This window comes from Protopterus annectens, chromosome 15.part0 (genome assembly GCF_019279795.1).
Source record: "Protopterus annectens isolate FY-2018-M chromosome 15.part0, PAN1.0, whole genome shotgun sequence".
NCBI classification, from domain to species: Eukaryota; Metazoa; Chordata; order Ceratodontiformes; family Protopteridae; genus Protopterus; species Protopterus annectens.
In genome coordinates this window covers 114,417,688-114,443,815 of record NC_056749.1, presented here as the reverse complement: position 1 = coordinate 114,443,815, position 26,128 = coordinate 114,417,688, and the positions used below count along the sequence as shown (strand labels likewise).

The 26,128-nt window shown below is 39.4% G+C and overlaps 1 protein-coding gene across 4 annotated transcripts in view; it reads right to left on the bottom strand.

Moving 5' to 3' along the window:
• CLCN5 (chloride voltage-gated channel 5) overlaps window positions 1-26,128 on the bottom strand; it is a 1,034,303-nt gene that overhangs the window by 355,115 nt on the left and 653,060 nt on the right. For all 4 annotated transcript variants that reach the window (XM_044057498.1, XM_044057499.1, XM_044057500.1 and 1 more), the window contains one exon: window positions 10,216-10,296. In XM_044057498.1, the coding sequence (XP_043913433.1) occupies window positions 10,216-10,296 (81 nt within the window). The remainder of the gene's footprint in view (window positions 1-10,215; window positions 10,297-26,128) is intronic.

Here is a 26,128-nt window from a genome sequence, read left to right as displayed (position 1 = left end):
AATGCATGCTATGCTAAATAACGACTCCATCTATTTAACGATATACAAGTACCAAGTTAATGGGTGAAGGTCTTAAAGATTTGAAACCTAAGGCAGGGAGTAGACAACCTTTAGTATAGGGTACAGGGCAACTCAAAATTGAAAGGAGTAACCCGACCTGGAAGAAGACAGCTGCTGTTTCAATGTTAGCCCAAAACCACAGCATCAACTAAAAAAATATATTTCTTCAGCTATTCACTAGTGTACAACCCTCTGCCAAAAACACGTAAAAGCATTTCTAGGGGAAGTATTCCTAGAATGACTGAGAATGAAACTATTGTGTCTGAAAAAAGGAAAATAAGACAGCTTTGATGATTCCAATAACATGACAAACAAGCATGAAGGCTGCTAGGTGTGAATGTAGAATGCATTCAATTTTAGCTCTTAAACGTCAGGGAATTTTTGTGTCTGGCCAAAGGTCAACAGCATCATAATCATTCATGGCAACAACATCTCCTGCCATAAAGATATATACAAAAAGTGAAATCATGTTCTGCACTTTCAAAAGTCTGAAACTGGATTCTGCCCCCACCCCCAAAAATAAGGCTGTTTAATGAACTGCACCCATTGTGTTATTATAAGCAACAAAAGCTCCAAACAGTAATAGCTTGACTAGGGAAATTATTACTTTGTATCCAGAAAGATAAAAAGTAAAGCTAGTTACACACTGTACAAAGTCTTGTAAACTCAGCTGTCCCTTCTATAAATAACAAGAACCTCAGAAGCTGTACTGTCAGAATACCCCAACATCTAAAAATATCCAACGTTCTCGTGCAGAAGGAAAAATCTGTCACATGCAGTCCTGAAATCTGTACCCAATGCAACAAATTTTAGGCTGGGATCAAATGAATCTTCTCTGTATGTATTCACCAACCCAAGATCTGAAGGAGCAAACATCTGAAAAGTATGGCTGGAGCTCCTTCGTTGGATCCCAGTATGATCAGTCAGTCATTGAGTTAAGGAGACTCTGCATTATTACTGGTGGTGAAATGCTCTACTACAGCTATGCATACTGTAAGTACTCCAGGAAAAACAGCCAGTCCAAAGGCATAACAATAAATGGACAGTGATACAAAGATATAGAAAAATTCTGGAAATTTCCATAAACCATAAGGATGCCTGGAAATATAACAGGCACCATTAAATGCTATGAAGATTAGTTAGCTTATGTGTAAGGTACTATAAAATAGCACTTTTTATTTTATTAAACCATTTGGTTAATAAGTTAGATCAACAAGGTTAAGATCTGGATAGAAAAGATGCAATTAATACAATGAAGACAATAACATCTATAAGACATCAGAAAGGAAGACATAAGGAAACATACCAGTATCTCAAATTAAAAGATAATTCATATATATGGGTTTACATCTGCATTGTAAGTGAATCAGTAGGACGCAAATGATCAAGGCAGTAACTCTGAATATTTAAAGGGGGCTCTGTGAGAGTGAGACAGTACAAAATTCAGGTAACACTATAGTGAGAGTCGGTACTAGGCTGTTTTGTAGTAAATCAAAGGGAGCAAAGTGTTGCACCCCTGTGCATGATGGAAGGAAAGAGAGACACTCCATTTTACAGAAAAAGATCCTGTTACCACTTTTAAGAGAAGCCCAGAAGGCTGCAAACTGAAAACCAATGTAAGCCCCCCCCCATACTCTAATCAGCATTTGCCACAATAGGATGCCCCAAGTTATCCCTGCACCTCCTTTTGTGGAGAATAAGTGTAAGTCTCAGATACTGAATCTGAAACCTATGTCACAAAACAGGCTTCATTATTTTGGGGAACGGGATAAATTACCGTTTACTATGAAAAATATTCGGTTTCTTGTCCCAGGAAGCCTGTTTTCGGTGCCTGGTATAACTCAAAATACAATAATTCTTCTACAATGGAATTAGCAAAAAAGAGGTTTCAAGGTTGCTATGAATCTGTGAGACAAGGAAAGGACATGCCTACATCTACAATGCCTACTTATCTAAGACCAGGCATAGTTCCACAAAAGCTGGCACAGATAATCTTCAAAATAAGGAAAGTGAGTGTGGTACCATGGATTCCTCAAACAGAAATGTATTTTACTTTCTGTAGGATTCAATCCTCCAACTAAGTCCATATTCCAAGTCACTGGCACTGTTGTCACTGACAGAGTTGAGCAGTGTGACCAATAATCCAGCAAGGTATGGAGGTGATTTATCCTGGCTGTCCACAGGCTATCAGCCTTACCTGCAGCCTACTGCCACCGACCATTCCAACTGACAGTCAAAGGCCCACCACCATCAACTCTGCCTGCAACCTTAAAGCCTACCATATGACTTGTCCCTCTTCTGCAGTTGCCACTCTACCAACTAGTTTGAGGGTCTACAGGGAAGCCATCCGTAACAATGACATTAAAACTGGATACTACACTTCTCAAGGATTCGTTTTAAACAGACACAAAGCAAGGGTGTCCCTTGTCCTCTCTATTTGCATTAGTCATTGATCCATTAGCTAGTAGTATAAGAAGCAATGAAAAAATTATGGATTCTTAATTACCAAGGATTGTCAATATAAAACACAGTTTTTGGCAGATGATATGCTAAATTATTCAATCAAAGAAATAGATAAAATTGAAAAGTTTCTAGAAATATCGCTGCTGAAAATTTAATAATAATAAAACTGAAACTTTAGTGTTAAATCAATTACTACATAATAAGTTTAAAGATATCAATATAACTGGGAAGGAAAAGAACTAAAATATCTAGGAATAAAAATCTATGATGATGTAAATAAAATTGAAAAAAATAATTGAAGTGTTACTTCTTTATTAAAAATGGAATTAACTTTTTTTTTTTACTTTTGAGGCTAGGTTAAAGAAAATGGAAAAAATGTTAACTTCAGTCCAATGGTATCCTAAAAAACTGAAAATTGCTTACAGAAATCATATGAGACTATGGGAGGATGGTGGTACTAGCTTCCAGGCTGTAGAATCTTATTCTATTGCTGCAAATTTTAACTGTATTATACTCTGGATAGACTCAACTTACACTAATCAATTGAAAACCATTCCGCAACAGATTATATCAAGTCTTGTAGGTTTATCAAATATGATACATTAAAAACATGTAACAATCCTTTGATCTGGTTAATAAAATTGACCTTAGAAGGAAATTCATTTCAATCTTTAGACTCAGCATATATGAAAATAATTCTCAAAACAGTTAAAAAATATGTTTTTAAAGCTCCACTGATATCAAAAAGGACGTTTTTGTGCTTTCCTTAAATCTCCTATACGTATGTGCAATGGGAAACTCAGAACAATGTTAAAATGAATTTAATAAAAAGGAATGGATTAGTACTATGGTCCGATTGCTCTGAAAAAGGAAAAGCTAAGCCATCAGAATATTTAATGAAATTATATGCTGCATGAATCTGTTAACCAGTTAATATTACCCATCAGTAAAAAATGAAATGCATTGGCAGATAATATGAGTGAAGAGGAACAGAACAGGATTCCCCCATTATATGAATGCTACAACAATCCTGCATACAGACAACAGAGGAAATGGGGTACAGGAAGGTAAAGAGTAGCACGTGATCTTCTAAATGTATTTGAAAGGGCTGATAGTGATCTCCTGAAGGTGATTATCAAGCATAATAATATCCCGATGAATAAAGTTTTCAAAGATATAGACACACAATGAAAATATTACCAATGATCCTTTGTTTCTGACTTATGAAAACAAATACAAAAACATCTTTGTTTTGGTGGATAATGAGTGTAACTGAATGTTAGAGAGAAAGTCTAGGAAATTCAAGAACAACAAGAGCTATACTAAAGGCAATGCCTATCCAAAGCCACCTATCAGCTCTCGCAATACTGCTCACACCTATGACAACCAGCTTATCAGGATTCAAGAACAAGAATCTGTGGTTCAATCAAACGAGAAATATGATGTGGAAGTTCCTTTAGGACTGAGACAATTAGAGTGGGTTCAGAACAAAAGGTTGCACTCTACCAAGAACGAGAGACATTCCAGCCATGAGTATTACAATCAATGGGGAGCCAGGCCGAAACAAATGTTGGAAATCTCAGAAGGGGAAGAAATAACTTCTGGAGGAAGTGATGACTCAAAACAGCAGTTGATTTTGAATACGGACAGAGATTTTATTACTTACAATTTTTTCGGACAAATGCATTAATACAGCTCATGCAGATGTTATCAAAAGGTTTTATCATTAGGTTCATAGGTGATTTCCAACCTGAGTGAGTTTTTGTTACTATAGATGTTAACAGCTTTCTTTTATTCCACATAATGTGGAATGGGTATGGTTTGAAGAATTATTATATGGTCTAGGAAGCATGGAACAGTCAAAAATCAATGTAGTGATTAGGTTAATGGAGGTTGTACTGAAAAACGATTATATTTGTTTTAATGACAAATTTTATAAGCAAGTGACAACCGTTGCAATGGAGGCAGCTTGAGGCTCCAGTTATGCACACTTAGTCATGCTGTACTGGAAACAAACTTTTGTTTTAACAGCCATTTTTGTACACCGTGGCATTTTTATACACAATTTTGGACATTTTTATTTTGTGGACAGATGCACAACAGAAGTTAAACATGCTCCTTGACTATATAGGTACTACCAATGTTGTTCTTCTTCTTTCGGTTTTTCCCAGTTAGGGGTTGCCACAGCGGAACTCCGGTCCGCTAATGATTGGCAGTAAATTTTTACGATGCCGAGGTGCCAGCCTGACGCCCAACCTTCAACAAAGGCACGCCCATTCACACATCTTTCGAATGCCACTCAACCACGGGGAGGATATGTAGACTCCACACAGAAGGCACTCCAGCCAAGTATCGAGGAGAACCTCTTGCTGTGAGGTGAAACGCTACTGCTGCACCACCATGGCTTATGTTAAGATTCTTTTAAGTACACTGTGCGTAATCACTAACCTAACTTTTTTCCTTTCCCACTGCCATCCAAACTGATCTTTATCTCCAATTGTTTTCTACTGCTAGGACTACTAAGTAGTGAGCATTTCTGTATTGCACAATACATTGCATCAATATGATTTCCTAACATATACTGTCTAATTATGTTGCCAGTTTCCATGTAAATATGGCTATTCATGCAATGTATATTTCTCTCTTTTTAATCTTTCCTTAATAGCTACGCTGTGGAGCTTTCCATGTAAACATATCTAGGTACTACCAATATGTTTTTAAAATTTAGTTGGAACTTTAACACTGACAGGATTGCGTACTTATATGTAGAACTGCCAAACGTTCGTAACCACTAGTCATGACGCTTACAATTAAAAGCACAAAATTTATTATAGAACGATGAGTGCTTTTGTTTTACTACATGTCAAACTTCATCAGATTAAAAAAAATCAAAACACTCGCTTAAGTACACCCAATAAAATCACATGACCCAAGAGGATTTTCTTTCAGACATTTTAAGACCCAAGGCAGCACCAGCTAAGAACTATAGTTATTAATTAGACAAAAAGAACTTAAAACACCTACATTTACAAAACACAGTAAATCAGAAAATCACACAATCAATGTAAAACTATCTCCATAAAGCTTTTAGTTTTCAAATTGGAGCAATAAATATATTTTCATCGAGTCCTGGCCAGTTGTATGCATTATGATACAGTTGCCAAACCAGTTCTCTTATTTCTATTTCTACATACACTGGCCATGGACCTCCTCTTTCATTAACCTCTACTTTCTCTACAACTATAAGTTTAGAACAATGATTAGGGTACACCTTTACATGTTTATATAGTGCATTTGTATGTCTTCCCTTTTTAATTTCATATGTATGCTCATATATGCGGTCACACAATTTGAGTTCCATTTTACTTATATAGAAACCCTGACAATTTTGACATAATGCACAATAAACCACCTCTTTACTTTCACAGTTATACTTGCTATGCAAACAAACCTCATACTGTTTATTCAAATTCAGCATCACTAGCAATATATTTAGACGTATTGCATCTCCCACATCTTGACACATTATGGGCATTCTTTGGTGTTGAAGTTTTCTTCTCAAAAAAACTTTTTTGATTAGGATTTTTTCTAAACTACTACTGGTACTTCCCCTAACCTTTTAGATAAAGTCATGTCCCCATATAGGAGCAACCAGTTTTTATTTAAAATCTGCTTAACAGTCCCACTATCCAAACTGTAAGTAGCACTCGTATAAGAAGTATCCACACCCTCCTTCAAAGTTACAATAGGACTTGTATGCTTTTATTCACACAATTCCTCTCAGACATGTTTAATAATGAGACAAAATGACCATTTGCCCTTGTTGTTGTTACCTCCTCTATAATATCATCCACTAAGTTTTTCAGGTTTTTAAGAAAAAAATACTACTGGCAGCGATGGGGTTTGTCATGGGCACCCCCGTGCAAATTCATATGCAAACTTGGTACTTGCCCAGTGGGAGGATCTATTTGTCCACAATTCTGCTAATATCTGGAGAGCTAATACTACATTTTGTTGTAGATTTGTGGATGACATATTTTTAGTTTGGGATGGTAGCGAGCAAGCGTTATGATCATTGGTTGATTATCTTGAAAGCACCACCAATTTTTTGAAATTCACTTTACATTTCTCAGATAACATGATTGTGATACCTTAAACCTCTTGAATCAGAGGCAACATCGGATATATGTAAATTACCCTTTAAGGACAGCACGTTTCATCTAAATGGCATTTCTGAATGTCTGCCTTCTTATGACATCATCAGCACAGCATAGGAGGAATGTTTGACTTTTGAAAACACAGGGTAGTAATACCCAATTGATATCCATAAACCTAAGGGTGTCTACAAACCTAAGGGTTTGTAGACACCTCTGATTAAAGAGGTTTAAGATATCACACAGTGGAAATTCTAGCTTTGCTATATTTTTCTTTTTGTGTTTTTAACCAATTGCTTTTCCTGTGTGACCTTTTTACTCGTTGTTTTAATTTGTTAGTTGGGATATTTTGTAGACACCCTTAGGTTTATGGATATCAGTTGGATATGACTACCCTGTGTTTCCAAAAGTCAAACATTCCTCTTATGCTGTGCTGATGATGTCATAAGAAGGCAGAAACATGCATGCCCGCTAGAGAGGTTTGGCTTTATTGGCCTGAAATTGTCCATAAAAAGACTTAAAAGTAAAAGTAAAAGAAAAAAGTCATGGACATTCAGAAATTCCATTTAGCTGAAACACCTGATATCCTTAAAGGGTAATTTACATATATCCCATGTTGCCTCTGATTCAAGAGGTTTAAGGTATCACACAGTGGAAATTCTTGCTTTCCTAGATTTTTCTTTTTCTCCTTTCTGTGTATATATCATGAATATTTTAAATTAATAAAAATTCTCTTTAAAAAAGTAATATTTACAGCAAGATATTTTCTACTACACCCTAGTCTTGCCCCATGGGTTGACACAACCACTATGGTGAACCACCACTGGCGGCCTGCAATGCCCTCACCATGTATGTGCCCATACGGTTAATGAAGATTACAGTCCCCATCTAGGTAGTGTCAAACCAAACTCCCTAGTCCTGGACATTTTTGTTGCCCTGTAAGCAGTGATTAAGTTGAAGAGAACCACTTCCCCTCCTAAACGTAGGTTAACTGGTGTCAGCCTCTCACAGGCTTCCCTACCCAGCTGTTCCATTACCTGAAACGCTACTCAAACTTGCATCATCGGAGTCTTTGTCAGGGATTACTCTCTCCATGCTACAGAACCAAATTATAAACATATTTGCCTTTAGGATTCACAAACAGACCCCTTTGGGGACAATATATCTTTCCCTGCCTCCACCTCTGACAGAAAAAAGCAGTAAACAAAATTTGAAGAAAGTGCTGACATAATTCCAAGGGAGAAAAGCCTACATATGTCAGCCCTGCCAGGAAAATGTGAAACAAACATTACTTTCATATGCAGTTCTTACCATTTTTCCAAGCAAAGGAAAGCATCCATAAGGCAAATCTATGGAGCTAATCTATACAAAATCTAAGATGGTTAAACTGTTCCAGGCAAAAATGTGCAATGATAAGGAAGAGGCTCCATCCTTGCAGCTACGCTGCTACAATAACTAACAAATGAGGTTGATGTGCAATGATAAGGAAGAGGCTCCATCCTTGCAGCTACGCTGCTACAATAACTAACAAATGAGGTTGCTGTGCAATGATAAGGAAGAGGCTCCATCCTTGCAGCTACGCTGCTACAATAACTAACAAATGAGGTTGATGTGCAATGATAAGGAAGAGGCTCCATCCTTGGTAGCTACGCTGCTACAATAACTAACAAATGAGGTTGCTGTGCAATGATAAGGAAGAGGCTCCATCCTTGGCAGCTACGCTGCTACAATAACTAACAAATGAGGTTGATGTGCAATGATAAGGAAGAGGCTCCATCCTTGCAGCTACGCTGCTACAATAACTAACAAATGAGGTTGATGTGCAATGATAAGGAAGAGGCTCCATCCTTGCAGCTACGCTGCTACAATAACTAACAAATGAGGTTGATGTGCAATGATAAGGAAGAGGCTCCATACTTGCAGCTACTCTGCTACAATAACTAGCAAATGAGGTTGCTGTGCAATGAATAAGGAAGAGGCTCCATCCTTGGCAGCTACGCTGCTACAATAACTAACAAATGAGGTTGCTGTGTTGCCTTTATACCATCAGTGATCACTACAACTAAATTGTCTCTGCCGTTCTCTACAGAAATGCATATACAACATTAACATGGCTGTCGGATATGGAGAAGTACATACTCTTGAAAAGCAAACTCCAAAAATGAACAGCAACAACAGAAAACATTTTCCTAGAACATCTTGTTTTTCAGAATGTATATTTATTTATTAAATGTATAAATCCACTGGACACCCATATCTTTTTTCAGGGGTGACCCAGAATTACATGGTTTCAAAGGGAAGACTGAGACAGTCAATCTCAGGACAAAGCTCAGCAGCTCACTGTGCTAACCTGCCAGCCAGAATTGTCTGGAGGAAGAAAGCATTACAAACATTTGAATTCCTGCATGCTTACCTGCATATTACCATCACAGGAAAGGTGCTCTTAATAGAAATGCTGCCCCTTTCCTAAGCAGGGAATATTATCCATATTTAGTTACAGCTAGACCAAAGGTGGATCTGGGCCATCAAAGCATCTCTAAACAAAATTATTCTTAGAGTAAAGGCCACCTACAAAGAACTAACATGCATCATTAAATAATTGCACAAATGACCATCATGCCAGTCCCTCCCCCAATTTCCAAGTCCACAATATCAACACCCTTTCTTAAAAACAAACTCATAATTGCAGAGAAAAAATATAAAACACTCAACACAATGAATAAACATACATAATAAATGAATGAATTAAATTAATGTATGGCTGTCACAAAACTTACTGAAAACACTGGTGAATGTCTCAACAAAGATATATTTTTGGAACCTCTTAAACAACAGCAGTATATTATCAAACTTGCCAAAGGATATGAAACATGACAACACTACTTGGTTTCGTAACAACAGCCGTAAACCTATTCTTAGATCAAAGCTAGGACCTGAAAACCTTGCAGGATGCCGACAAGCAAGTTTATTGATTGATTTATCATCTGTTGGCTGAGGTAGAACCCTGATATGAATGTACACCAACAGAAGGCAAAGCCTGAAACTTCACATATATTTTTTTGTTTTCTTTTTACAGGAAAACATGTCAGTTGCACATGTAAAGTCATTTTTTTTAAATAAAGCTACCCTGAAGGGAAGATGACTTTTTGAATGATCACTCAGCTCAGTGGACAGAGAGAAAATATTAACTAATATGGTAGCTGGCTTTCAAAATGCCATGTGTAAGACCTGCTACAGTCTACTAATCTGTATTTATTTTAAATATGACTTGATACAGCCTTGAAGGCTGGATCAGTCACATGAAAAAATCTAAGAGCCCAAGTCACACTATGCTGAAGTACATGCAAGCAACAGAAATGGGGTCTACTAGTTTGTCTTGACTAACCAATGCTGTGATGTCAACACAAAATAAAACGAATATGCACATCCAGTTTCACTAATAACTCACGTCTGGTGCGCCATTACAGCAATAGATGCTTTTCTGATATTTTCCTAACACCATCATCTGCAACATCAATAACACAAAACTTACACATACCTCTTCAAGACTGAAAAGTACCCCTCCGATGGGAGCACCAAAGGCTACAGAGACTCCAGCGGCTGCAGCAGCTGACAAAACCTAAAACAGATTAGGACAGCATTGTTAAATTTCAATACTTGCATACTAAAAACACAACATTAAAATTTGGTAAAAAATCCAAATAAATTACAAATGTGTCATGATAACCACACTGGGGTCTATGTTAAATGTTCGAACATCCAAAATGTCGAACATTACATGGTCGAGACCAAATGTTCGACATTTGGATGTTCGAACATAAAATAAAAAAAAAGAAAACACAGAAAAAAACACTAACAGTGTAGGCAGGGGGGAAAGCCACCCTTCAGCCCCCCACACCCCCCTACTTAAATATACCAACTCCGAGACCGCACTTCAGTGCAGAAAAGGGAATTCCTCCCTATCTGCACTGTATGGTGCCATTGAAAGTCTATCTTCGAGCACTCAAAATTTCAAACGTTTGGTCTCGACCATGTAACGTTCAAAATTTTGAGCGTTCGAAGATTTGACAGGTACCCCCACACTGAATTTTTCCCTATCTAGGCCCACTGCAGACCCCTGACAACCTACTAGTCCCCATCAGTGGGCACCCTTCTCTTAGGCCAAAGTGCCAAGCTTCTCCTATTGCAGTATTGCCATCCATACTGGGGGAACCAGATGTGAGCCCTCTCACTAAACTTGACTGAAGAAAGGTCATCTGGTCTTGGGCATACAAGTATGGCAAGTTTGAATAGCAAGTCACATAAAACAGTCTTAAAGCCTGAACAGTATAATCCAGATAATATGACACTTGACAAAAGCCTGACTCCACTTCCCCCTAGCTATATGTATTCTTTTTTAACACCTTTATACAATCATCACTTAAGACACAGGCAAACGCAAACATAAAAGAAAACGAACCATATTAACATACATTACACAGCACGTTCTTTTATATAACTATCAACAGTTCAACATTACATAAATTGCTCAGTTCCTGCCTTGCTTTAACATATAACACTATTCTGCATGTACAGCTTCCATTTATTTCTATGCAATTTGCATCTTCCCTTTCCTAAAGATCCCACTTCCAATTATTTTATTCAATACTTCAAGTGCAGTTAGCTTAGAATTTGATTTCCATTTTCTACTAACTGCGTTTTTGTCAGCCAGCAGACACAAATTAACAGTCTTACTATGTGTCTAACTACAGCATTTTATTTTTTTTTTTCTTGATTTTTATACTAGAAACTAAAGGTTTGCTTCACAATATTATTCTTTGATGCGACGACTGTTACGCTACTGAGGGTTTGATTTTGTAAACACATTCTAGGGACTGGAGCCCTGCTACAACCTTTTCGAAGTTGTTAGACACCGTTTTACTTTATTCAGAAAGCTTACTTTCATTGTAGTCAACCGTTCTTTGTGTCTTACGACTACAGCGATTCAGTTCCCTCTCTACAATATTTCAAACTGAAGGAATGATGCTGAATCTTAGTGTTTTTATGAGGCTATTGATTTGTTTATGTCGAGGTTAACTCTGGAAGCAATGACTCTAAACTGCACAGTAGGGAAGAGATCCACGCTTTTAACCATCTAATACGGCTAGAATTTTGTTACTGTCTAATTTAAAATTGTTTGCAGTGGAATTATTATTCTCCTGCACGTTATATTAAAGTTATTTTTTTATTTTATTACTTGCTTCCAACCTCTGACTTTCTTGGGTTTTACCTACATTTCTCAATAGACTAACAAGATAACTTCTCCCTTTTTCTCCTCAGTTTTTCTTTTATCTTAGGTACCTAGCCATACCTCCTATCCTGCTCTATTTCCTGCTAAAACCTACAAAATCCATCTAGAACTTTAAACTGAGACATAAGGTGCGCACAAAGTGTCCTAACCATGTGGTCTTTGCAACGGCTAACAGATAACTTGTACACTGATTACAATTTAAACTGTAAATGTGCTGCATGTTTTAATGAAGGTGTCGTACATCACCAGAACCAGTAGGCTTTTTATCTAAGCTTCTACATCTCCCCTTCCTTTCACTACATACTTCCCTTTATTAAACTTGTTAATCTGCCTATTATAGATCCTTGATACAGCTGTAATTAAATATTAGTCTTCTATAAACTCGCCTGATTTCTCTGACCTTACCTCCTGAACTTTGCACCAGGTTTACTGATTGTTTTTCTGCTGTTTCACTTTCACATGTTGTTTCACTTTCGTTTCACATGTGGCTCCAACCCACTCCATTCGCCCTTGTTACGCTCGGGCTCAGTCCACTCGCACACAATGCCCCATTCGGGATGTATCTCACCCGACATCTGCAGCAATTGGAGAGACCCCAAAAGTTCCTCACCAAAAGGATAAAGGGACTCCAAAATCTGTCATATGCTGCCAGATTGAAGAAACTCCAGCTCTATTCAGTTGCATACCGTCTGCTCAGAGGTGACATGTGCCTGACATACAAGGCCATGTCCAACCCGGAATTAATGGACATGCTCCACCTCAAAAAATCCAAATCCACCAAAACCACTAGAGCAAGTGACTTAAACCTTAGCATGGATATAAATAGAACGTGCTGGTGGGATAGAGTTATCACTCAGAGACTCCCTATGCTGGAGAATAAAATCCCGATCCATGTGAGGCAGAGCACCTCGCTGGCTCTGTTCAAGAGAAATCTTGACCTGTGGATGGGAGATCGTAGGTTTATCCCGGGAATCATCTCTGTGTCACTGCTGGACAGAGGCACAACAAACTAATGGGCACAGTATTTTTTCATATAAGGGGTGGCGTAAGCCACAAAAATTTGGGCTAGGCTTATAAATGCCTTAGGGCAGATAGCCTAGTATAAACCTATGAACCTATACCCTACCCCCTATTCTCACCCACTACTACATACTCTAGGCTTGTACTCTAGCCACCTTAACTTGATCCCACCCCAACTACTGATCTACCAATTAACTTCCCCACCCAATATCTAACCACTCACCTTCCACCCAAACATCCCCACCCACATCACAATCTTGCCAATCTTTCCTAATCTCTCAGCTCATTCATAAACTTTCTTACCCAACCCACCTTTGGCCACCTTCTTTCCCACTCCTACCTCCTATCAACTTTATTCCTTTTCTACCTGTATAATATTCTTAGCTATTCCCAAAGTTACAAACCCATGCACCATCTCCCTAAAGCTCCTTCTCTCCCTCACTCATACCTTTCTAAACCATGCTCCACATTACCTTACAACCCCTCTATTTATCTTTCTTACATTCTTAACTTCATATCACACTAAACTCACTTAGCTAAAACCATCTCCTACTCTAATCCATCCAATTACTAATAATGACTCTACCCAATATTTCTCAATCTCACCATCTCTTTATAATTTCTCCTACATACAGCTCCTAAAAAAATCAAAATTTTATCTCACATTCCTCTTTCCCCTAAACTTAAGCAAAACGTAATCTCTTATTACTACTTTCATCCTTACCTCACTCCATTAGCAATAATTATTCTGCTAGCTGGTGACATTTACCCCAATCCTGGCCCCTCTACCTCTCCACTCTCCCCACCTTCTCTCAAACCCAACCCAGCCCTTCTCCCACCTCACACCATTCTTCCCCACCTACCTACTCCACTCCTAAAAACTTAACCTCCTACTTGATAAACATACAAAGTCTACTCAATAAAACCACCAAACTCCATTCATGGATAGCCCGCTACTTTCCACATATCTTAACATTATCTGAAACTTGGCTAAAACCCCACATTTCTAACAATTAAGTCTAACCTCCTGGATATAACATTTTCTGGCAAGATAGAATGCGAAAAAAAGGAAGTGGAGTTGCCATTCTCTTTTCTGAACAACTTAACCTCACCCTCTACTTACTTCTCTCCCTAACTTCCACCCAGCTGAACTATTAATTCTCAACTGTCATACAAATAACCATAAGAAATTTGCTATAGCATCCATTTACATCCCACCTGGTAATAACATCCACATCCTCGAACATATACTGTTATGGACTTCACACAACATACATTATGAAACTGTCAGCCTTGGTGCTGTAAATATTGCCTGGAACAAGTTTATCAAATGACTCCCCTAAACTCAGTGTAAATCTTCATGGTTTTGCTCAACTAATTCTGTCACCTACTCACATGAATAAAAATACTAATAACAGCTCTATCCTACACTGGATCCTTACTACAGATCCAATCTTCTACCATAACCCTTGTACTCTACCTGACTCCATAAGTGACCACCTCTCCACCCATATCCAAAGACACTCATTCCAACTGTCTAGGTCTCAACTGTAGAGAGACTGCCGCAATCCTTCAAGCTTTAATGTTGAAACTTTTAACACCAGACTTGCATCCATTAACTGGTCCTGCCTCCATCACCTTCCCCTCAACAAAGCAGTACTTGAATTCAACCACATTTCCTCGAAATCCTTAACTCCCAAGCACCCCTTAAGAAAATTAGGATAAAGGCTAACTATGCCACATGGCTTACAAAAGACACTTGCTACCTTATGCATAAATGAGACAGTGTTTGGAAAACCTGGCTAAAAACCAAATTCCCTTCACATCCCCAAGAATACAAAGAACTCCAAAACCTTACCAAAAGGCAATTCAATAAAGACCAGAAACAATACGGCCTATATTACATCAACTAACGATTAAATGTTCAAATCTCTAAAGGTCGACCTTTAGAGATCGAACATTTAAATGTTTGAAGATGTAAAAAAAAAACATTACACAAAAAAAAAAAAAAAAAAAAGAAAAGCGCTTTAGCAAGGGGGCAAGCCCCCCTGCACCCTTACCCCCCACTACTTAAATATACCAACTCTGAGATCGCACATCAGTGCACTACAGTACGGAAATGGGAAATTTCCCCTTCCCTACACTGTAGCGTGATCTTGGAGTTGGTATATTTAAGTAGGAGGGGTGTGGGGGGTGCAGGAGGGCTTGCCCCACTGCTTACATCCTTTGTTTTTTTTTTTAAAGACTTTCAAACGATTAATTCTTCGATCTGTAAAGGTCGACCTTTACAGATTCGAACATTTAATCATTTGTTGATCTAATATAGACCCAAAAAATTCTACAATAAGACCCAAACCTAACAACATTCTAATCCAAAAAAAATTCTGGACCACAATCAACAAAATCCTTCAACCCCTAACCCCTATCCAAACCTATGTGCAGGAAACTGCTACCCTTCTCAACTCTTACTTCACTAATTATATCCACAAACTAATGCATACTGAGCATAATGACAATCCCCCTACTGGTTCTGCTACTTTTACCAATCTAACCCCCTTTTCTCTTGAACCAGTCCCCACAGCCTAGATCAAATTTCTTTGGCTTAAATTAAAATCATGTTCACTCTCTACTGATAATCTACCTCTCTCCTCTCTTTCTCAACTCTCCACTGACTCTACAGCCTAAACTATCTCAATACTAGTTAACAGTTCAATCCAAGAATCTACTATCCCCAACATCTGGAAATCATTCTAAACAATTCTTCTACATAAGGGAGGAAACTCCACTGACACTTCCAATTTCAGACCCATAGCCATTCTTTCACCACTCTCAAATATCCCTAAAAATGCATACATACACAGCTTCTCAAATTTCTAATCCAAGTAAGCCTCCTGACCTCTACCCAACATGGGCTTCGGCCAAGCCACAGTATTGCCAGCGTCCTTCTATCTTTCACTCATACTGTCATGGAGGCTAGAGACAACAACCAACTGGTATCCTATCTATTCATTGACCTCTCAAAAGGTTTCAATATAGTTTCTCACTCTAAGCTACTTACAAAACTATCTGATCTCAACCTCTCCACCTCCACTATTCACTGGTTCTCCAGCTACCTTACCAACAGGCTTCAGTCTGTCAGGTGGAATACTTCTTGTTCCCCCTTCCTACCTATCCAAACAGGTGTCCCACAAGGCTCTATTCTAGGGCATCTTCTTTTCAACATCTTTACTAAAAATCTCCAATCATCCTGCTACAGATCCTCTTTTATACAATATGCTGACTATTCTACTCTCACCTCCTCCGACATCACTCGCCTTCACTCTCTCACCCAACAGTCATTCCTTGCTGTTGAATGATGACTTACAGAAAACAAGCTCATCTTAACCCCCCCCCTTCAAAAAAACAAACAAACTCCTTTTCCTTCCAAAATCACTCTTGAATCACAAAACCACCTTCACCATCTCATCACTCAATGCCATCACTGAAGTAGTCTCCCACATTAAGCTCCTTGGTACCATAATTGATGATCAACAAAAATTTGACCTTCATATTCAACAGTGTATTAAAAGACACACCAAAAATTGGCACTACTTTATGGGAACAATAAATTCCTTTCATCTAACTCCAAATGTTCACTTGCTTAGGCATTCCTCCTTCCCTACCATCTCTATGCCGCTCCAGTACATACAAACTTACAAACCACTTTAAACACCAATCTAGAACAAACGTATACTAAAATACCTAGATTTGTCTCCAACCAGTCCTAGAACTCTCATCACTGCCTTGCTCTAAAGAAACTTCAGTGGGTTGAATTCCCCCAACAACTGCTTCTGTCACAATTACACATCACACTCTCGATATTTAATAAACCTACTGCCTGCCTTTCCCTCTCCTCTCTAATATCCTTCTATACCCCTAAATGCTCACTCCGCAGCTCAGACCAACATCTCCTTGGTATTTACAAACCCAATAAAAACAATGGCATACTCTTATACAACTACACAGTGTCCCAAGCCTGGAACAAACTCCCATCTGATAGAAGAAACATCAAACACAGTAATAGTTTTAAAAAAAAGCTAAAAAAAACTTCCTAAACAACTCATGGACCTGCCCCTACCAGGACCCTACATACATGCTTTCTCTTCCTTCCTTTATATTACTGCTCATATTTCACAACTCTACTCCCCTCTAACAGATGACAGAATCAAACTGCAGGTGTCATCTTTAGCTCATTTTAACTACAGTTCAAATAAATACATTTATTTGTATCTACATCTGTATATAAATTATGTTTCTATATTTCAATACAACTATTGTTTGTTTGGACCTTTTTGCTCTTGATTACACAAGGGTTTTAATCTGCCTTTTGTTAATTTAATTTCTGTTCTGCTTTCTTACTTTGTTGTTAAACTGAAATGCATGCTTTAGAATTATTTGTATTGGAGTTTTTCTCCTCTGGTCTCCACTGAAAATGGGCTCCTGGCCCAGTTCGACTAACCCAGTTAACAAATGCCAAATAAATAAATAATAAATGTTTAGGCAATTCAGAGCCCGTGTCCCAGCTCAAAAGAATCATTTCCTTAGTTACACCCATTTGCTCACCCAATATTTCTCACAGAGTACTCCATACGGAATTTTTAAAATATGCCAACTTTCTACACTCCCAAAAAGTACAGTTTTGTACCTACCATAAATGTAGATGTTCAAGTGTATACCCTGCTGCAGTCATCACACTAGGGTTATCCTATCGTCAGGCGGTCCCCACAGTCGGCCTGAATTCCAAAGTCTTGGCCCGGCGTCGGTTGCTGTCGCTTCTTCCCTGACGTCAATGCGCCAGGAGTATATAAGAGGCATCCAACGCCATTTTCTTCAGTTTTCCTTGCCCCAGATGTCAGGTGCCCCCCCAAAAGGTGGTCAGTAGATAGTACCAATAATAAAAGTTTAGCACAAACAAAACATCCCTCCAGCTATAAGCAAATACACCACAAATGTTGTATCAGATTTTAAGGTATTGAAAGGTTTCAGTTAGGTCAGAGGGGATGGAGGGAGGGTAACCTGGACTGCAGCAGGGTATACACTCGAACATCTACATTTATGGTAGGTACAAAACTGTACTATGTTCATCGTGTTGCCCTGCTGCAGTCATCACACTTGGGTTGAATCCCAAAGCTAAGGATGGGAGGTGGAGTCAAACAGGGTTAGAGGAGGCTAGAAGGCCCTGCAAAACTGCAGTGGCAAAGCCAGCTCTAGACAGAGTAAAGTGGTAAGTGATAGTGTTTGGTGAAGGTGTGTACTGAACTCCAAGTTGCAGCTTCCAGAATATCCTTAGTTGGCACCCGCCTGAGGAAGGCTGTAGATGTAGCTGCTGCCCTGGTGGAGTGGGGCCTTATGCTAGCAGGAACTGGTTTTCCATGATGGGTATAGCAAAAATGTATGCAATGTCCTATCCATTTGGAAATGGTCTGTTTTGAGATGGCCTTTCCTTGTGAAGCTGTAACATAGGATACAAAAAGCTGGTCAGATTTTATGAAAACCTTAGTTTTATACAAGTAGTAATGTAGTTGCCTGTGAATGTCCAAGGAGTGCAGGAGTCTTTCTCCTTTGTTCTGTGGATTTGGGAAGAAGGTGGGTAAATGGATGGTTTGATTTAGAGCCACACTGGATACCACCTTTGGCATAAAGGAGGGGTTAGTTCGTAGAGAAACTCTGTCTTGATGAAAAATGAGGAAAGGCTCTACTGCCATTAGTGCCTGTAGCTCTGAGACTCTTCTGGCTGAAGTAATTGCTAGCAGCAGGGCAGTCTTCCATGATATAAACTTTAAATCACCTGAGAAAGCTGGCTCAAAAGGTGGCAGCGTAAGTTTTTCCAGAACAAAGTTGAGGTCCCAAGTTGGTGTCGATGCTGTCCTGGGAGGCCTAATGTTTTTGGCCCCTCTGAGGTACTGCCTTAGAAGTGGATGTGAAAATAAGGGAGGATCCATGTTGTAGTGAGCAGAAATAGCTGAGGCGTGGATTTTAATAGATGAAAAAGAAAGTCCTTTGTGTAACATCTCAGTTAAATATTGTAGAATCTGAGGTATGTCCGGCTCAAGGGTATTTTGGCCTTTAGCTTGGTTCCAGGCACAAAATCTTTTCCATTTGTCTGAGTAGGCTTTCCTGGTGCTGGGCTTCCTGGCCTCCAAAATGACATCCATAACAGCTTGTGAATGAGGAGCTGGCTGGTTGCTTAGGTGATTTGCCATGCAGCCAAATTTAAGGTTTTGAGCTGGCTGTGTAGAATCTGACTGTCTTGCTGTGTGAGCAGATGAGGAATTTGTGGTAAAATCCATGGTGGGCCGTAGGCCATGTTCCTCAGTAGTGGATACCAGTGCTGGCGTGGCCAGTCTGGGGCAATGAGTATCATTTGGGGTCTCTCCATCCTGACTTTCAGCAGCACCTTTGTGAGAAGGGGCAATGGAGGAAAGGCATATACAGTCAGCATTTTCCAACCGAATGAGAGTGCGTCCACTTTCCAAGCTTGATGGTAAAACGTCCTGGTGCACAATTTTGATAGCTGACAGTTTTGGGGGTTGGCAAACAGGTCTATGTCTGGGCACCCCCATTTTTGAGTTATCATTGCAAATACTTGTGGATCCAGTTTCCAATCGTGGGGATCCATGATGTTCCTGCTTAGGTCTGCCAATGTGTTATTTTTTCCTGGCAGGAATTGAGCTTGTAATTGTATATATATATATATATATATATATATATATATATATATATATATATATATATGAACTTGGTAAGCCAGTGCTGTGTTCCACAAGGTCATTGCTTGCCTGCATAGAGGGTAGGAGTGTGTACCCCCTTTCTTGTTTATGTACCACATTACTATGGTGTTGTCTGTCCTTATTATAAGCTGTCCTGGATGTAAGAGGTCCTTGAAGGCTGTCAGAGCATTCTGTACAGTTAGCATTTCTTTTTGATTGATGTGCAGATTTCTTTGATCTGCAGTCCATATGCCTTGAACGCACTGTCCTACCATGTGTGCCCCCCAGGCATAGTCCGATGCATCTGTTGTCATAGTTTGCCTGGCTGGGGGTAAGGTGAAAGGCTGACCCTTGTTGAGGTGACATGCCTGTGACCACCATAGAAACTCCTGTTGAAGGGAGGGAGAGAGGTATCATTGTTTCCAAGATGTGGCTGTGTTGAGTCCATACGCTTTTCAGCTACCATTGTAATTTCCTCATATGCAGTTTTGCAAATGGTATTAGTAGTATGCAAAATGCCATGAAGCCCAAGGCCTGCAGAATTTTTCTTGCAGGGAGGTGGGTGTTTGTTGCCATTATTTTGAAGTATTGAGTTAATTGTAGTTGTTTGTCTGGTGTCAGATAAGCCATCTGGGCCGTTGTATTCAAGCTGGCACCCAGGAATGTCATATTTTGTGAGGGCACTAGTTTTGATTTCTTTTCGTTTACAGTGTACCCTAGGCAACTTAGAAGGTGTTTGACAAATGCCAGATGCTTTAAAAGCATGTCCTTGCTTTCTGCTTGGATGAGGCAGTCGTCCAGGTATGGGTATATTTGAATTCTTCTTTGTCTGCAGTATGCAATTACTGGTGCCAGGCATTTTGTGAAGACCCTGGGTGCAGTAGATAAGCCAAAGGGCAGTGCAGAGAATTGGTAATGGGTTGAACCTGCAATGAAACGGAGGTATCTTCTGCAATTTTGTCTGATAGGGACATGCAGGTATGCCTCCTTGAGGTCCAACGTTACTAGCCAAGCTTTCTTGCCCAACATGGGAAGAAGCTGCTGCAGTGTTAGCATCTTGAATTTGGGTACTTGTAAGAAGGTGTTTAGAATTGAAAGGTCCTGAATGGGTCTCCAAGCCTTGTCCTTTCTGGGGACTAGAAAGAGCCTTGAGTAAAATCCTTGGCCTTGCTCCTGTGTAGGTACCAGTTGAATGGCTCTCATGTCCATGAGAGCTGTCATTTGTTTTTGTGCCTCTGCCCATTGATTTTGTGGCAGGTTTGGCATTCCTTTTATCCTTGGCAAGGTGTGGAAATGGAATCTGTATCCTTGTGAGATAATGTCTAGGATCCATTTGTCCTTTGTGATGATGCGCCAGTTGTCTGCAAAAAGTGCTAATTTTCCTCCCAAGGGAGCTGCCAAGAGAGCTTTGCTTGGCAGTTTGAGGTTTAAGTCATTGTGTTTGTCTTCTAGTAGTTTGGGACCTGTCTTCTCCTCCCTTCTGTGTTGCAGTGCCCCATTGGCGAGGTTTGTAAGGGATTTGTGCTTGACCTCTGCCCCTTGGGCATCTGTATTTACCCCTCTGTGGTCTATCAGAAGCTGGAAAGGACCAATTTTTTGTTGGCCAATTTCTGCTGAAGAGTGGGGGTTGTACCTGTACGAAATCTTTGACCGTCTGCAAAGATTTTGCCTTATCCTCTATTTTCTTTAAAACCTCTTCTGCTTTAACTCCAAATAAGACATCCTGCTGTAAGGGTGCATCTAGTAACTTTGCTTTAACATGATCAGGCAGAGTTTGTTCCTTTAACCAAGCATGCCTACATATAACAGACCCAGTAACAGCTGCTCTACAGGAAGCTTCCAAGGAATCAAATCCACATTGTAAAGTATGTTTGCCCACCTGTTCAGCTGCATGCAACAGATCCTGCATTTCCTTGAATTCAGACTGTTGAGGGTGCATGCTCATCTTTTGTTTTATTTGAAACATTAGGAATTGCTGGTATTTCAGCATGTGAAATTGACAATTTAGTGCTCTCATAGCTAGAGTAGCTGAGGTGTAAACCTTCTTCCCCCACCTATCTAGTGCTCTGGAGTCCCTTTCGGAAGGTACAGGATTTTTAGCCACAGAAGCCTTAGCCCCTTTGGGACCCTGGGAGATTGTCTCTGGGTCAGCAACAGGGCTTTTGTAAAGGAATTTGTGCGAGTCAGGCACTCTATAATATCTGTCTGGTTTGGCTGGAGCAGGAGGCAGAGAATCTGGATTTAGACTAGATTCTAAGTAAACATCATCCACAATGTCTAAAACTGGGGGGATGGCAAGTGGTCTGTGCTGGGAGAGTAAAAGAAACTCTCGGAGCCTTTTCTTTGAGTCGGAGTAGTCCTGACCTTCCCAGTGGAAATATTCCCTCATGGTATGTAAGGTTTCCCCAAAGGAATAGTCTTCAGGGGGAGAAGCTGAGGGAATGGAATCTTCAGCATCAGAATCTTCATAAGGGGGAAAGGAGTAATCCTGTTCCTCAGAGGAGCTTGAGGAAATAAGACACTTGATCAGAGGAGGCATAATCCTCCTCTTGTCTAGGCCTTTTGTCTGGGAGGGGTTGGGAACCCCTGATTAAAGAAATCAAATCTTCAGCCATTTTAAGCATCTGTTTCTTAGGCATGGGGCCTTGAACTGGAGACTAATGTGCAGTCTTTTTTGATTTTAGAGGAGTCTTAAGCTTACCATAAGATTTTATGGTGAGAGTAGTCGGCCTGAAGACACCTTCTGTACCCGAAGGTGTTTCCACAGCACCAGCTTCTCCTTCTGCAATGTTGTCGGTATCGCCTAAAGAAAATGGCTGCATCAGCCTAGAACTCTCTGCTTGAGAATCTGAAGTGATCTGGGGTTGCAATTCTGCAGTCGCCAGGGGCTGCTTAGGCACCTCACTGAAAACCGGAGAACCGGCGACCAGCCCAGCTGAGGCCTCGGAGTCTGGCTTAGATCTAGGATGCCTGTCTATCTTTGCGGTTTTTATGCACGCTGGTAGTCGGTTGCTCCGACGGCATAGTGTAATTAAATTTCTTACCGAAGTAGTGTCATGCGAAATCAAAGCGTCGCTTTATAGTTCGCTTATTGAACCTAGCACAAAACCGACAACTAGGGACGTCGTGGTCTGGGCGTAGGCAAGGTATACAATAAGAATGAAAGTCCTTATGAGGTATTTGCTTCCCACAAGAAATGCAATTGTTAACTTTTTCTGACATCGGACTGAGGCAAGAAAAGGTTCCCCAATGGGGTACTTAGCTTTGAAGACTTCGGACTGAAATTCGATTCGAAAATCTCAGGTGTCGGCCGACCGGCACTTGCGAACTGCTTTTGCTTCGGGCACCGCGCGGCAAGAAAGACTGAAGAAAATGGTGTTGGATGCCTCTTATATACCACTGGCGCACTGACATCAGGGAAGAAGCGACAGCAACCGACGCCGGACCAAGACTTTGGAATTCAGGCCGACTGCGGGACCGCCTGACGACAGGATAACCCTAGTGTGATGATTGCAGCAGGGTAACACGATGAACATCATATGTTCCCAGTTACATCTTTCTTCCTCATCACACCTCCAACATATGCCAAATACCCAAGGAAAAATTATTTGGAGTCTGCTTGGGGTACAAAAATACCTATGCAAAAACTTCCAAGCAAAAATCCTAAACCTTCCACACTTTGATACATACCTGGGAGCCACACTTATTTCCTCCTATCATTCCCTTGTAAACAGCGTATCTAATCTCTCTTTCCCAATTTTTTTCTAACCTCCTATGACTGACTGTTACAGTTACCATGCAATATTTCATATGTCCTATTAATTATTCCTTTTCACAGCAGCTTCTGTTCTAGATTTAACCAAAAATTCTACCACAGCAGGTCTTTCACTTAGCATTCTCCTATCCCTTTAACTATACTGCAATATCAATCCCTGGTAGGGAAGGTAGTCCCTACCTACAATCCAAATGTCTGCCTCATCTCATTCTGCTGCCTATTCCTTTCAGGTTACTTGCTTCCAATACCTTTGTTCCTTTGCCAGTTTTCTCCATTAAATAACAGCCCCTCTTGTCTATTATCTGTACACCTACTTTCAGTCATCCCATTCAGCAAAATCTCCTTTCTCCATTTTCCTGATGGCTTAGTTCTTAAAACACTTTTTGCTACTTTATGAATATAATGTTCAGTATGGCTGTTAACTCTCCTTAAGAATTTGCATTCAAAATCCAATTCTCTAATTTCTTGAATTTTCCCCATTTTATCATCATCCCTTTCCACTTTGATAACTTTTTACTGGTGTTACATATAAGAGCCTTAACTGTGTAGCTCTAAAACATCCCTTCAAATCAAGTAACCCTAAACCATCTTGTTCTATTGGATGGATCAACTTATCCCACTTAACCCTTGCCCTCTTCCTTTCCCAGAAAAACTCCTTCAACTCTATTAATTCTCCACAACTTCTCCTCTGGTTAATAAAAATATGCCTGACCTGTAAATAAAACTAATGGGACTAAAAACATGTTTATAGCTTGTATCCTCCTACTACACATATGTACAAAAAGAGTCTCTAGTCTCTTGGTTCCTGCATTATCACTTGTCTAAGTCTCCTGCCACAATATCCTTAGCTGAGACAACAGAAGCCCCTTCAATCCACAGTCCCAAACACTTCATCCCACCGGGTTCTCATAAATATGGGAAATGCTGAACCAGTTCATGTGTACATAACTTACAGCTATAGCCTTTGTTTTATCTTCATTAATTTTACATCCTAAAAAGACCTGAAACTGCCACAAAATGTTCCACAACACTGAGATTTCTTTTTCTGGATTTAACAGCTATAAAATAATATAGTCTGCAAATAAAGCCAACTTTTCTTGATTACCACACCAATTATAACACTGAATTTCTGAGTCCCTTATTTTCATTGCCAAGAGCTCTAAATATAAGGCAAACAACAAAAGGGAACAGGACACCCCTGGCTGGTTTATCTGTTCAAGCACAACTTATTAGAGATGATGAACCCTCTCACTTTAATTCTTGCCTCCAGTCCCTCATATACTCTTTTAATTAACCTTATTATTGTAACAGGCAATGCAAATGCTTCCAGCAAATCATTTCACTGCAACAGCGGCATTATATTTTTAAATTCTGCTTTCCATCGTTTTATTAATGTTGACAAATGTTTGCCTACACTCCACAAAACCATGCTGATACATATCTATCAATTTTGGCAACACCTTTGCTATTCATTTAGCTATTATAAACATAAACACCACTCTTTTAGCTAGCACAGACACAAACACCATCTAATCATGGCTTAAAACTGAAATGGATCTATATGAATCTGGATCTGATGGTCCCTTACAGTCTTTAGGTACCAAAGCTTTCTTCCAAGATGTCGGTGCCTCCCCTTATTTTAAAATACTGTTAAACAAAACATTCCAGATCTCTATCACTTTCTTCCCTCCTAACTTCCAAACTTCCACAGGAATACCATTTGTTCCTGGAGACTTTCCTGCAGATTGATAACACATCACCATTTATATCTCAACTCCTCCTATCTTAACTGTTAATTGTTGTGCCTCATCTGCCTCTAACCTTGGCATACTTAAGTCTTCCATAAATATTTCCATTTGTGCTCCTTCATGATTTCCACATTCTTTGCTTTACACAAACTTTGATAACATTTTTGAACTATCCCTTTCCAAGTCGACAACCCTTTCTACCTTCTGCTGCCTAAGTTGCTGTGCTAAAAATGTTCGTGCTCTGGAATTATCAAAACACTTGCTTAATAGCAATTTTTCTAAAGTCATGCATATTATTCAGATATTCCCTTATCATCACTTTAGCACTATGCAGTTGTGCTTCTTGTTCTGTGAAATCCTCCATATTCTGCAATACTTTAACCTTTGTCTAAATAATTCCTATTACTTCTCAATCATATCTCTTTTTTTATTACTTCTACCATATCCACAAATTCCATATTCATTTTATCATTCTTAGTAGGTATAACTTTTGGAGAAATGTTTATCTTCCCTAATAACTCTCAAATAATTTCTGCTACCTATTCCTTAAACTCCTCTCTGTTCAACAGTTAGGTGGAAAAGCACCAGTTCTCATTTTACTTCATTACCTGGCATTTTTATCTTAACTTTTATTGGTACATGATCTGAAAAAGTTATTGGATATGTGTTGAAGCTTTCAATTACATGTACATGTTCTTGTACTTTGGGGACTAATATGCAATTTCTCTTAGTTCCTACTACTGAAGTCACATTTTCCACACCAAATATTTTCATAAATTTCTCCAGAAAGCTACCCTCTTTTGATATATTTTCCCTTCTAAGTCCCCCATACTCACTGTTGCAAATCAAGTTCAGTCCCTGCCTGTAAA